Source organism: Cantharellus anzutake (genome assembly GCF_015039405.1).
Source record: "Cantharellus anzutake strain C23 chromosome Unknown EI90scaffold_5, whole genome shotgun sequence".
NCBI classification, from domain to species: Eukaryota; Fungi; Basidiomycota; class Agaricomycetes; order Cantharellales; family Hydnaceae; genus Cantharellus; species Cantharellus anzutake.
In genome coordinates, this window is record NW_024066955.1 from 1,580,485 (window position 1) to 1,593,410 (window position 12,926).

A 12,926-nucleotide genomic window follows, 5' to 3' on the forward strand; every position below is an offset into this window, starting at 1 on the left:
CCGGTCTAACCCCACTCCTCCTTCACTAACCTCGGAGCTCCTGTATTCTGCAATCCTCTCGGTACCCCTCGATGGTCACCACCCCCTCATTTCAATTTATTACCTATGCCTCCCTAAGTACGGAGCCCCGAAGACTTCCGGACAGCTCCGACGTCCGCTAGCGCACTCCCGCCTCCGTTGGGTAATACACTCGCCTGCCCTGCAGAGCCCAGCTTCGGGCCTATCCCTCCTTTCCGTTTCTGGGTTATTGCCTGCCTTTCCGCTAACCCCGCGACCCGACTCGTTGGTAATATTCAGTTGGCTAATGTTTAACCCTGTTAGCTCCGCTCCGCTCGGCTCCACCAATTGCGGACCTGTCTTCGCTGTAACCATATATATATCCCGCTTGTACATAGGTTACACTCCAGTAATAAAATCAACTAGAGTTACCCCCCTTAGGTTCTGATTGCCAGTCAGTAAGTTAGGGCACGGACGTGTCACTAGGCACAGCACTCTTGGCAGAAGTCGCTGAGGCCGAAGCCCTCCACTACGGAGACACTCCCTTGTCTCGAATCTGGTCTCTGACAAATACCAGAAGAACTTACTGTCTGACTTTCACTGCACTGCACCCTCCCATTGTTGAGGAAATCAGGGGGGATGGTGTCAAGCTACATTGAGCAAGGTCTTGAACACCCACCCTAATTAAAAAATGAAAAAATCTTATTGATTAGAGAAAAAAATCCATTTGAGACATATGGAAGAACTACTCACTGCACGACTTTTATCCCATTTCACTCAGTAGTTGTTGAGGAAAGTGGGGGGGACTATGTGAGTCACCGGAATGCCACATAACCTTATTAAGAAATGAAAAAAGTCCTATCAATTAGAAACAAAAACAGGTTCGAGATATTTACAAGAACTACCTACTGCCTAATTTTCATCTCTTTCCATCCAGCCATTGTTGAGAAAAATGGGGGGGATTGTGACAAATGTGAATTTATAAAAAACGAGAATTAGGATTATCGGTGGTTAATTAATCTGTAGGAGTAAAATACATGCATTCTAAAAGAAACCGCAAGTCCCTAGCTCATCTGGTTGCAGAGATATGAGCTGTTCTTTGCCGGGTGTTTGCCTCGCGCAACGAGCAAGCGCGGAACCGAAATTCGTCACGTGGACTATTGAATGGAAAACGGCAGTATATCCGTCTCTTTGTTACATAAGCCGCCTCGCTTATACTCATTCACGTGCGCTTTGAGGAACCTTGGTGCCTTGCACAACGATGGCAAGTTCCTCTGCTGCAGCGTCCACTTCCACAAGAATACATGACGATCAAGTGGATATAGTCATTAAGTCTAGCGCGGGACAACGTCTGCTATGGAATTTTTTCTTATCGCGTGCTGGCGAGGGAAATCAAGAGTGGACTGCATTCTTTGAATCTGTTTTTTCTGTTCTTTCTGCCACTCTGCGGCGGGTGGGCGTGAACGTCGTTGATGACGACGAACAGGCATCGATCGTGGAAAATTTCAGCGACGTCGAGCGCGCTAAATGCAAACAGTTGATCGTGGGCGCCATGGGACGGGACGAATGGCGCCCCTTGATCGAGTATGGTGCGTGTCGGTCAGCATCAGGAGCAATGTTTGTCATTGATCGGTGGAACAGTGGAAGCGAAACTGCGACGCATTGGAGTTAAGATTGTTAGGCCCCATCTCAGTAAAGGAGGTAATTAACTGTGTGTCTTGAGTTTGTCATCTGCCTGATGAGTTGCATCAGGTCTTCAATCGGCGTTTGAAGAACCATATCGGGGAATGACACACAGTCTGTTTATCAATACGTTGAAATCGTATTGGGAGTCAAGCCGGGGTCCCAACTCATCTGGGGGACCGTATAATTGGTCCCTATCAGTCATCCAGTCTTCTGGAATGGGGAAATCCCGGATGGTCGAGCAAGCCGCGTGCTCCATATTTACGATTCCGATCAATATTCGCGAGGACATTGGCTCTCTTTTCCGAAGTGCGCAATGTTTCATCGCGGATTCCATATTTGTGATGACGTTAATTTCGCCAGCGTACCCTCCTCCGGACGAGGCGTTTCGCCAATATTTTGAATCACATCAATCGAAAACCGATCATCGCCTGCAGGTAGAATATGCGATTATATTGGCCTTGCTATTCGAACATGCCACCAACCTTCTTGACGGCCCCATCTTCAATAAGAAGAAGAAAACGGGAGCAGCGCTAGCACTTGAATGGACTGATTATCTCAACGAAGGACGAACCGATACCAAAGTTGGTAACAACAGGAAAAACTTCCTAGATTCTGTGGCAGCTGAGGCAGTGAAGGTTGGTATCTAGAGGGCTCATTGTTGCTGCCACATGCTGATTTTCCTTGGAAAGCTTCGGGTTTCGACGCTGGATATAGCACAAGATGGCGCCCATGGTGACAGCGGGACCCAGAGCCCTATAGACCGAATGAAGGTCTCATGTTCCCGCTTTGTCGAAGCCCTCCCCGGGGAGGCGGGTGAACTCAAATGTATCATTTACTTTGATGAAGCCCACCGACTTACCGAACCTGTCTCACCGCGTCAGCAGAATATGATGCGTACTCTCTCGCCCTATCATAACCTCGGCACAGTGCTGGCTGAGCTGACAGATTACGCCGTTTTTTTCGTTTTTCTATCCACGAGTTCTCATCTCCAGAAACTGGCACCGTCGCCAGTCAGCCATCCATCGGCTCGCGTTGCTCAAGGTCGTCGCCTCTTCCCCCCTTTCACCGAGCTGCCGTTCGACGTGTTTGAGAACGAAGTTCTTCAATGTTTGAGACGCCAGGGGACAAAACTGAGCCTCGAAAACATGTGCCAACCCAGTATAATGGCAGGGTTTGGACGTAGTTTGTAAGTGTCTACCACTCAATCTGTGGAAGATTCGGCTAAATCCGTAATAGATGGTATGTCCACCACAAAAACTGGGTAGAGAGGAAAGGAAGGCCTGTTATACCTTTTGCCGGAGAGAAACTGATCGCGCAAGGGGACGAGACGAGAGTGTTCCACTCTCAAGTGGCTGCGCTGGGGGTTCGCATTGGGATAACCTTCGACATGACCACTCAGGCCTCGAGAGTGATGGAAGCGGAACTCGTTGAGTCACACATGCGCGTTGTTTATGCCATTCCCCAACATCGCGAGTTCATGCATAGCGGAACGCCCTCTGAGCCGGTACTGGCCGAGGCGGCAGCATTGTACCTGAACGATAGCCATGGGATAGAGAGGCGGGGTCCAGAGATTCTAGCTCAGGCTTGCGGGAAAGGACTGCTTGCGCAAGGAGAGCATGGAGAACTCTGCGGTCGACTTCTTGTGACCATTGCACACGATCTCGCTTTGACACAAAAGTACTCCCCAAAAGCCACTTATAATCCAAATAACGCACGTTTCCATCAACCTGTCCCCGTCCTCGAGTTTCTCCAGGCTCTATTTGCACAGCCATTCCACGAGATAATATTGAATGCCCACTCGGTGACGGCCAGAGATGGTGTGCCCACCTTGGGAAAGGCGTTTGCAAAATCTTATATCTGCTTTTCCCATTTCGCTCTGGCCAAAAATACCGAAATGTTGACTGCCCAAAATCTGGCAGTAGCACTACGGCGTGGAATGGCCCTCCAAGCCAAAGATAACCAGGAATCTATCGATGCTGTCATTCCTGTCCATATGGGTCCCACAAGCACGACTATCTTGCCGGAGTCCACATCAGCCATCAACTTGCAATTCAAGAATCGCAAACGGGCTGTCGCTTGCCATGTTGATCGCTCGATCACTGTTCCGGACATTTCCATGCCAGTAATATCGATCATTTTCGAGTTCGGAGATGAGGGGGCAGCAACAGATTCACTTGTGACCATCGACACTAAGGCGACACGTCGCAGGACTCGCAGCTCTGTAGGCAAAATGCTCCCAGATGACCGCCATTATAAAATTACCGCTTATGGTTGCACTTCCAAGACTTTGAAGGCGGTTTCACCGGATGTCGAGAACCATTACCCGTCCATTCTCGCGGCTCAGAGTATCCTTGAGGACTTTCCTAGAGCAAAATCTAAAGAGAATTTGCAAGCCCTCGAGGACCTAAAACCGTACTTTGATGGTGTTCTAGAATCAGAGAAACGGTCAGAGGAGTGGGAGAAATTGAGGTGGGAGGGCAGAAAGCGCCCCCGGAGCTCCGCGGAACCTGCAATTACACCGGCCACCTACTACTCGTGACCTAATCAATATAATATGGTATCAAGGGTGCCCCCACCCTACCTACTTCTTAGATAGCAATCAACCGTCTGAGTGCATGCACTGGTGCCCTGGTGCACAGAGGAAAATATGGCTGGTTTAGGGGCCCGAAGGGCCCGAGAAGCTTTGGGGTACCTGTGATCAATTACAATACAATGCGCAGTGCCATTTTTTCCCAATGTATTGCCGGCATCGTCTTCCCATCCGTCGTCATCGCCGCTGACATCGTTGACAATGTCAAAATCGATCTTCACAAATTTCGCATATTTGTTCATTCTTTTTCCTGCCTTGCTGGCAACACAATTTATTATATTAACCTCAGCATCAAGTGCTTGTCATTGTTATTGTTCAACTAGTTGAACTGCCTTCGGCTGGTTGCGAATTTCCGGAGGGCAACTGCTAAGTCACAATGCGAGCATTACAATACTGTACTCTTCACCAATTGAAGTGGGAGACCAATCCTAAGCATGAGTTTCATTTTGTACAGCATCAACTCTCGTTATCACAGTCACAATCATGTACAGTACATTCATTTTGATGCCGATGGCAGTTCCAAACAATGAGCCTGTCAGAGACCAGGTTGAGATGAAGGAAAGTCTCCGTGGCGGAGGGCTTCGGCCTCAGCAACTTATGCCAGGAGTGCTGTGCCAAGTAACACGTCCGTGCCCTAACTTACTAACTGGCAACCAGAACTGCAGGGGGTAAACTCTAGTCGATTTTATTACTGAAGTGCAACCTATGTAAAGTTGGATATATATAGTTACAGCGAAGACGGGTCCGCAAATGGTGGAGCCGAGCGGAGCGGAGCTAACGGGGTTAAACATTAGCTGACTGAATGTTACCAACGAGTCGGGTTACGGGGTTAACGGAAAGGCAGGCGATAACCCAGAAACGGAAAGGAGGGATAGGCCTGAAGGTGGGCTCTGCAGGGCAGGCAAGTGTATTGCCTGCGGAGGCAGGAGTGTGCTAGTGGATGTTGGAGCTGTCTGGAAGTCTTCGGGGCTCCGTACTTAGGGAGGCGTAGGTAATAAATTGAAAGGAGGGGGTGGTGACCATCGAGGGGTACCAAGGGGATTGTGGAATACGGGAGCTCCGAGGTTAGTGAAGAAGGAGTGGAGGTAGACCAGAGGGATCGGAAGTCGATGGCCGGGGATGGATATGACAGAGCCACACACCATCCACTTTGATTTTCATATTGAACCGTGAGTACGTTATACCGAATGTCACTCAATTTCAATCATTCTCGTTTTGCTTGGTCATGTCGGGAGGCATAAGCAGGCAAGGTAGGGAAGGGGAGGGAGAAGGAATTTCATTCGACTGAGAATGGTGGGTAAATGTCTTGTTTAGTCGACAGTGGATAGGAATCCATACTTGGAATTCGTCATTAACTTGAAAGTGTCTGAGGTGAAGAGTGATGCGTATCAAGGCATTTGGTTCAGAGATTTCTAACGCTAAATCCAAATTGCTGGGATGCTGTGGGACCAATGTTGTGAATGTGACGCAAGGAGGGGAGTGAAGCGCAATCAATGAACCAGGAGACAGATGTGAAGATGAGGTCTTCTGTCATGTTCATGCTGGATGAAACTCAGCCAACCATTGTTGTTGTTCGTCCAGTTCTACATGTGTGCTTCATAACAGTTGTGACGTTATGAAGCAACTGTACCCACCAATATAACTAAAGAACCACATCGCTGCTGTACAATGAAGTTTCGGTTCTCTCTGTCGTGGTCCATACTTAGAGGTGGTCAAGGAGGAGGTCTCATTTTGCACCCGTTATATACGTAGACTGCGAGGTTAGGTTATGGATGATGGACTGCCATAATCATGCATGTATTGAGAGCCACAGAGGACCCTCACTCAGACACGAAGGCAGAGAGCATGGCATACTCAGTACTCAGCCATTTTCGCATGTACACACATGTACCCGTACCTCAATCCCAGACTCTGTTTTGTTCAGTATTGACTTTCATCGTTCGTGCCAGTCCTCAGGACTTAACGACAATTGCATATATCTCCTCATTGGTCGTTGGTTGTGTGACTGTCTACCAGTGTAGTGTGGGCACTGGTGGAGTTGTATATGTTTCGGATCGGATTTCAATACTCAGTTCACCGCTGAGTAATCGCACTTTTCGCTGAGTAATCACACTTTCTGCTGAGTAATCTTTCCCTTTTTTTTGGCAGGGGGTGGGTTTCTTTCTTTCTTTTTTTTTTTTTTCCTTTTCGACAGGCAGCAGGAGGTTTTTTTTTTACATCATTTTCGATGGGTCCACAGTTTGAAACATAAAGAACAGAAGAATCATACAGGTAGTCGCAGACAACACAGATGGTTATTTGGATTTTTTGGGATGGCTCTTACCCTTGCCTTTGCAGTCCGCATCATCTTCCAGCTCCAATTCCACCTCATCCATGTGGAGTGACATCGGCTCGTTCTTCCTTTCTTCAGTCAGCCCACTGGTGGTCGCCATCGATTCCCCATGGATGACAGACTCCGAAGCGGTTTGACTTTTGGAAGAAGATGCCTTTGGACCTCCAAACATGCATTTTCGTTTGTTTGGAGAAGAGGTGTCACAACCCGACATATCCGACACTTCCCTCTACGCGTCCTAGTGTCACTTGGCCCGTCCCTCCCGCTATCATCATCATCCGTCCACCCATCCGTCCACCCGTCACCCTCATCCGCACTTCCTCCCTCGCACGCGTACCTCCCAACCTAGGTTGCCCGCTTCATTGTTGTCCGCCCCCAGCCGGACGGCTTGCTAGACGGCCGGATGGCCTTTTCTCTTTTGTCTGCTTGCGGACTATTGTTCCTCCTATTGTTCCTTGCTTTCCTTTTGTTGACCAAGTTTGCCGATATTGATTATTTGTTCCTTTCTTCATTCATTAATATCGCGCTTGATCCGCCACTCCTTCCGGGCCGCTCTCATTTAGTTACTTGTGTTTATAACGCGTGTAGGTTACACCGGATGTACCTTAGTTCGTATATCGACTTGGATTCCCCCTCTAAACTCTTATCCTCATCGTAAGGCTTCTGTCTGAAATTGGGACACCAACGTAAGAACGAAGCACAGCGCTCCACCCGAGTCGCTGAAGCTAAAGTCCTGCCCCTCCGACCTTACGAGCCCGGACGACTTCGCGCGCCTCGTGGGTCACCCGGATACGCTTCTGGCACGTTCCTGACAAGAGGTTGGCATTCCAGGGTTCGCACCTTCCGTTAGGGAGACGACCCAAGGTATGCAATGTTTTCGATGAGCCAGTGCATGTGATTACTGGAGTCACGTTTCCATTTCGCTTGGACGTTAACATTTGAACCTGGGCGGGGTACACGGAAATTATCGAAGCGATGGTTGGAGTCATCGAAGTGAAGGCGCACTTTGAAACGGACTTGGGTTTTTTCCTGCGAAAAATGTTGAAGTCAAGAATGCCAACTGCCAGTTGGGGACGAACCTTTGGACAATAAGTACTGACATTCAGTCCAAATTCTCGGCCGGAACCATTACCCACAGTGGTGACTTGACCCACGAAGTGGGCAGTAGCAAGTCGGGCGTTGGAGGGCTGCATGGCTTCTGCTGAAATTCCGATATTTTCAACAGTGGAGGTGTTCAACATCATGATGGGACCATCGACCACTTCAGGCCCTTCATTCATGATGAGAAAACTGCCAGAAACATAAGCCACACAATCTTCTTGTGCATTGTCTTTCATGGGAGACTGAGTGTGGGTGGTCATTGTGGTTTTGCGGGTGTTTTGGTCACCGACAGGACCGTCCCCTGCTAAACAGAGAATGAAAGAGCAGTGCGGTCCTTTGGTAATGCCGTTGGAACAAACAGGAAACAATCCAGACAGATGTGAGGACGACATCAGAAGCAGTGGTGACGATCGAAGTTCACGTTTGGAAAGGCAGGGGAAAGTGGAAGCCTCTTTTGAGAGGATGTATATATTCAGAGGTGGCAGAGAGGGACAGAGAGCTGATGTCATTAATCTATATATGGACCTCTCATTTGAATGGATCATCAACCCATGACTGCACCTTGATTTAGAAGTTCACTTATGCAAGTGCGGCAAAACATTTTAAGAAGTACCCAGAAGTTTCTTATGTACGACATTAGCTATGTTGGGCTGATGTTGAGGGATGAATAACAAAGTGTGGGATTGATGACGAATTTGAGATAATGCGGTGTATAGTTGACCATGAGCGAACACATCTTGCCTGCAGTCTAGGACGATCCGATCCAGCATGAGGCCTTGACAACTGTTGAAAGTGGAGGAGTATGCTAATCTGAGTGGAAATTGTTTTCAGCGAATCGTATAATGGGTGTAGGGGGGTTGGAAGTCGAAGTTGATACGGGGAATCAGATGGGAGACGTCTGGACGGTTGCCTTGATTCAGCACTCGAACTTCTATCCAACGTGATTGACAGCTGATGATCAGCACTCGTTGATTTTTCACCAATCCTTTCGGTACAGACAGGTTGCGTAGTAGAGCACAGATGGCCCCTGGTTTCAGTTTTAGCTTGTGATTAGGTGCTTCTGTGGACACCACAAGGGCCAAGTAGTCTGGGGAGGTGACAATGTGAGAATCATTCAGTGTCCCATCATCATCCATGATGGAATTGTAGCTAAAGTGAATGGCTGGAGGACCGGGGATTGAGTGACTGCACTAACTGAATTAGAAAGGAATCACTGACATAAAGGACCAGCCAAATGTTGTAGTAATGTTTCGTTAAACTCATCAACCAATGCGTTCAGGTAGGTCAGGAAAGCCCATCGGTCTTAGAACCGGGCGGATACAGACGACTCCGGAGTGGAATCGGAGACTTAGTGTGGAGGGACCTTGGCCTCAGCGACTCAAGCGGAGCGCTGTGCCATTGCTGTTTGTCCATTTGGTCCTTAATTTCACAGTAGGTGAGCAGGAAGTCTCTAGGGGGCATTTCAGGTCGATTTCGGACTGAACCAAAACGAGTATGTACAAGTGCTGATATATATAATGGAGGGGGCAAAAGCACAAGGAAACAAAGGGAAACCGAATCAGGACGAAGACGTCCAAACAGGAACAAAGGGTAGAAGAAGCAGAGCGGTACCGAAGGTCATAAGGCAGGACCTGTGATTCGTCCGAAAGGAGGTAGGGAGGGCGAGGCCCAGAGGGGCAGGGGGATGAGGAAAAGTGGGGATGATGACTAACTGGCTAGAATGGGAAGAAGCAGTAGTCCAAATAGGGATGAGGGGAAAACGCGAGAGATACATTACAAGCGGTGAAAGTGCCAAAGGCGATCCGCAAAGCTTGGGGGTTGCAGAGGTTACAGAGGTTACGGAGGCGGGGTTGAAAGTCTGAGGGATATTGGCAATGGTGTTTACGTAGTATGAGGTCACCAATGCAATGGACTAAGACCAAGGTGGAGTCAAAGTCCGAGGTAGGGACTATGATGGAGGCTTGGAGCAAAGGTATGAGTGGTGTCCGAGTATGAAGTACGGGACAGTGGTGGAAGGTCGTAACTTGGCAGGAGGGTGGCGGAGGAGTACCAGAGGGAGGAGAGAGGGGAAAGGTAAGGGGGAAGGAGTGGCAGAAAGGAGAGTTGTCAGGTCTGAAGGTGAGTATCGGAGCGGATGGGGGAAGCATAGGAGGGTGACGGGAGGGTGGAGGTGTTGTGAAGGAGGAGCGGAGTAGGAGGAGGAGGAGTAGTAGGAGGGTGGCGAGAGGGGTGGTGTTCGGTCTGAGGTGAGTATTGGAGCGGACGGAGATAGGGGAGGAGAGGGAAGGAGGAGCAGAGGTGGCATGGGGGGTAGAAGGAGGTGTGTTGCCAGGACCGGAGGTGAGTATCGGAATGGCAGCGGTAGGGTATGACTCCGGAGGTGAAGAGGGTGGAGGTCTGGAAGTCGGGTCGGGGTCGGGTATGCATGGATATGACAATTGGCAGCATTCAGGGGGTCTGACAAAATGTGAAATGGGAAGAGGAAATTTTGTACCACATCGAGGTTGTCCATGCGAGGAAAGAAGGAGTCAAGAACAATCTTCTCCGACTGAGTCAACAAATCTGCTCAGTTCGGGATCTACAGCATTCTGCATTGGTTGCCACAGTTCGAGAACCGTGAATTTTGGCCACCACTGCCAAGACAGCACTGAGGCCCGAAAAATGTCCATTTCTGAGCCATGCTTGATCACTGGTGCAACTTGTTGAAAGTCTCCTATTGTTATGACAACTTTTCCACCAAATGGCAGTGGCTTTCGACAAATGAGTTGACACACCGAGTTGATTGCCTCCATCACGGTGACATTTAATAAACCCACTTCATCAATGATCAGAAATGGAGCATATTGAATCAACTCAGCTTGTTTACAATGGGGTGTTAAAGAAGAAATGACATCCCCATTGTCTTTAACCACCGGAATCATATAACCACTATGAGCAGTCCATGCACAGTCATAATTTGAGGCCGCTAATGCAGTCGCTCCAACCACAAATGGGAGTTCACCTTGACCTCGAGCAAGATGAATCAGGGCTTTCGAAACATGCGTTTTGCCTCTACCAGCTCTCCCAGTGAGAAAAAAGAGGTGGGGGCTGGAAGGGGTGTTTCGATAGATAGCGTTCCAAAGGGTGTCATATACATGGCGTTGATCGGAAGAAAAGCCTGCAACCATTTCAGAGTTCTTCCTCAGTAATAATGAACATTGGGGAAGGAAATAATCCAATTGAGTGAGGACTTTGGCGGAGTGGATTGTAATGTTAGGGAGTCCAAAATTGGCAGTGGACTTCCCTCGTTGTTGAAGCAGTTGTTGAATGTCCAGTAATGTGTGAGCTTTCACAGTGACACTCATTGGCCCAAGTACATTCCCACCATAGTCCCGTGCTAGATCATCAGCAAAGCGTTCCCAAATAGGAATTGCTGGGGCTCCTTCTAAGATTAATAACATGAAGAGGAAACAAAGTTGTGAGGGAGATTTGAACGAAGCCACAGCATCTTCCATGGCAGATAGACCTTCGGAATCATTTGCAAATAAACCAGCCGCTTGAGCTGCACATTGAAAAGTGGGGTGGACAATGCCATCCACACAATGCAGGGACTCAAATGAGCGAGCCGGGAATGCTAAGAGAAGAGCCCGGATGTAAAACAACTCTCCCATCCCGGGTCTTACTGACTGTAAACGGTAGAGGGAGGGTTGTTTATGCCGGCTCACTGTTCGAGGAGGAACATCAGGTAGTGTCAGGGCACACACCCTGACTAGCCCGGACCCGGACCCGCATCCGGACCCGCTGCGCTTCCTGCATGCGCGCACGCTCCGCGCGCCGCATGCTCCGGGCCCGGTCCCTATCCCTTCATGTGACTTCCGGGTATCCCCGGAAGTTTTGCTGATATTGTGGCCACTGTGGGAAGATGAGAAGTTAGCTTCCTTCTCATCTTCTTACCCACAGTAGGCAAGTGTATATACTTGCCCTTCTTTGATACCATCTTCTTACCCACAGTAGGATTGTGCCCTGGATAGGGCTGGCCAGACCAGAGGCTGTGGACCATAGGGGAGGGTCATGGGGACCCGGGAGTCGTCCCCTGACAGGTAGGATAGATGCTTCGGACCAAGATTCAGAAGGGAGTGTGGAAGGGACTGGTTGGAGGGTGAAGAGTTGATAGTAATCCACATAGTGAATGTCATCGAACAAAGGGTCTGAAGGTCGATTGAAATAGTGAATGAGTTCGGATGCTTGTGAAGGACTTGCACTGTGAGAGCGGCCCCTGAAGGAGTATTGAAACCGATTCTGATTGGGCTCATGGATTTTCAAGCATGAGACTGAAGGTCGTTGACGACAGATGTCATACGCTAGGATTCGCCACACAGCTTCAGGGGCGGAGATATATCATCCTCAAATGTATTGATCCACAGGGTCCAAATCGGAATTATGGCCCAGTTGGAAGTTGGTGTAGTCCACTCCTTTGAATAGATACTTGAAGAGATACAAAAACACGTCAGCAGTAAACACAATGTCCACATTGATGTGGCCTTCCCAGAGTAAAAGTAGAGGAGGTGAATATGGTACGACCCAAGCATCTGAAGAAGATCATCGTCGATAAGAAACACGTTGTTTTTTGTTCACTTGGGTGTAAGTGGTCATTGGGTGGGGAAAACCGTAGATGCATTGACCCTTTTGATTACAACGACTCATTTGCACATGTCGAGGATCCAAATGATCAGAGCAGTGCATCATGTGAGACATCATTAATGTGCAAAGATGACTTTGATCCGGAGGGACTTCAGCCGACACAATGTAATCAATGTGTTCGAAGTCAATGTGGCACTTGAGCTATTAAAGAAATGAGAGTGGGAGTGAATGAGGGAAACAGAGTGTGACCCACCTTGACCACAATATGAACGTGGGGTAAACCCCGCTTCTGAAATTCCACAGCATATACCATGTAAAGAAATCCATCGAATAAGATTTGAATTCTTTTGAGTAATTGTAGAAAGCGAGCCTGACAACAGAGGGTTAAAAACCAAATGGATACAACAAACACAGAAATGATCACCTGAAAGACTTGAGCAGTTATGACAGGGGCAGTGGTGGCCATCTGTCCAGGTAATAGTTTGGTGGTGATTTCAGGCCAGTTCAGATTGCAAGTGGCAGTGATCATTAGGTCGGGTTTGCCATATTGACGGGCTAATGCGAGAGCATCCGCTACTTTTTCAGCATAATATCGAGCAG

The 12,926-nt window shown here is 48.7% G+C and overlaps 2 protein-coding genes across 2 annotated transcripts; one reads left to right on the top strand and one right to left on the bottom strand.

Annotated features, from left to right (window-relative positions):
- Window positions 1-1,258: 1,258 nt before the first annotated feature.
- EI90DRAFT_3117229 (uncharacterized protein) lies at window positions 1,259-4,222 on the top strand (the record flags this gene model as incomplete). Its single annotated transcript, XM_039062965.1, has 6 exons — window positions 1,259-1,586; window positions 1,639-1,698; window positions 1,750-1,989; window positions 2,044-2,318; window positions 2,373-2,869; window positions 2,920-4,222. 6 exons carry the CDS (start codon window positions 1,259-1,261, stop codon window positions 4,220-4,222), a joined length of 2,703 nt encoding a protein of 900 aa, XP_038922072.1.
- Window positions 4,223-9,264: 5,042 nt separating this feature from the next.
- Window positions 9,265-11,200, bottom strand: EI90DRAFT_3117231 (PIF1-like helicase-domain-containing protein; the record flags this gene model as incomplete). The annotated part of the gene is made up of 4 exons (XM_039062966.1): window positions 9,265-9,618; window positions 9,707-10,103; window positions 10,169-10,254; window positions 10,481-11,200. 4 exons carry the CDS (start codon window positions 11,198-11,200, stop codon window positions 9,265-9,267), a joined length of 1,557 nt encoding a protein of 518 aa, XP_038922073.1.
- Between the last annotated feature and the right edge of the window lie 1,726 nt (window positions 11,201-12,926).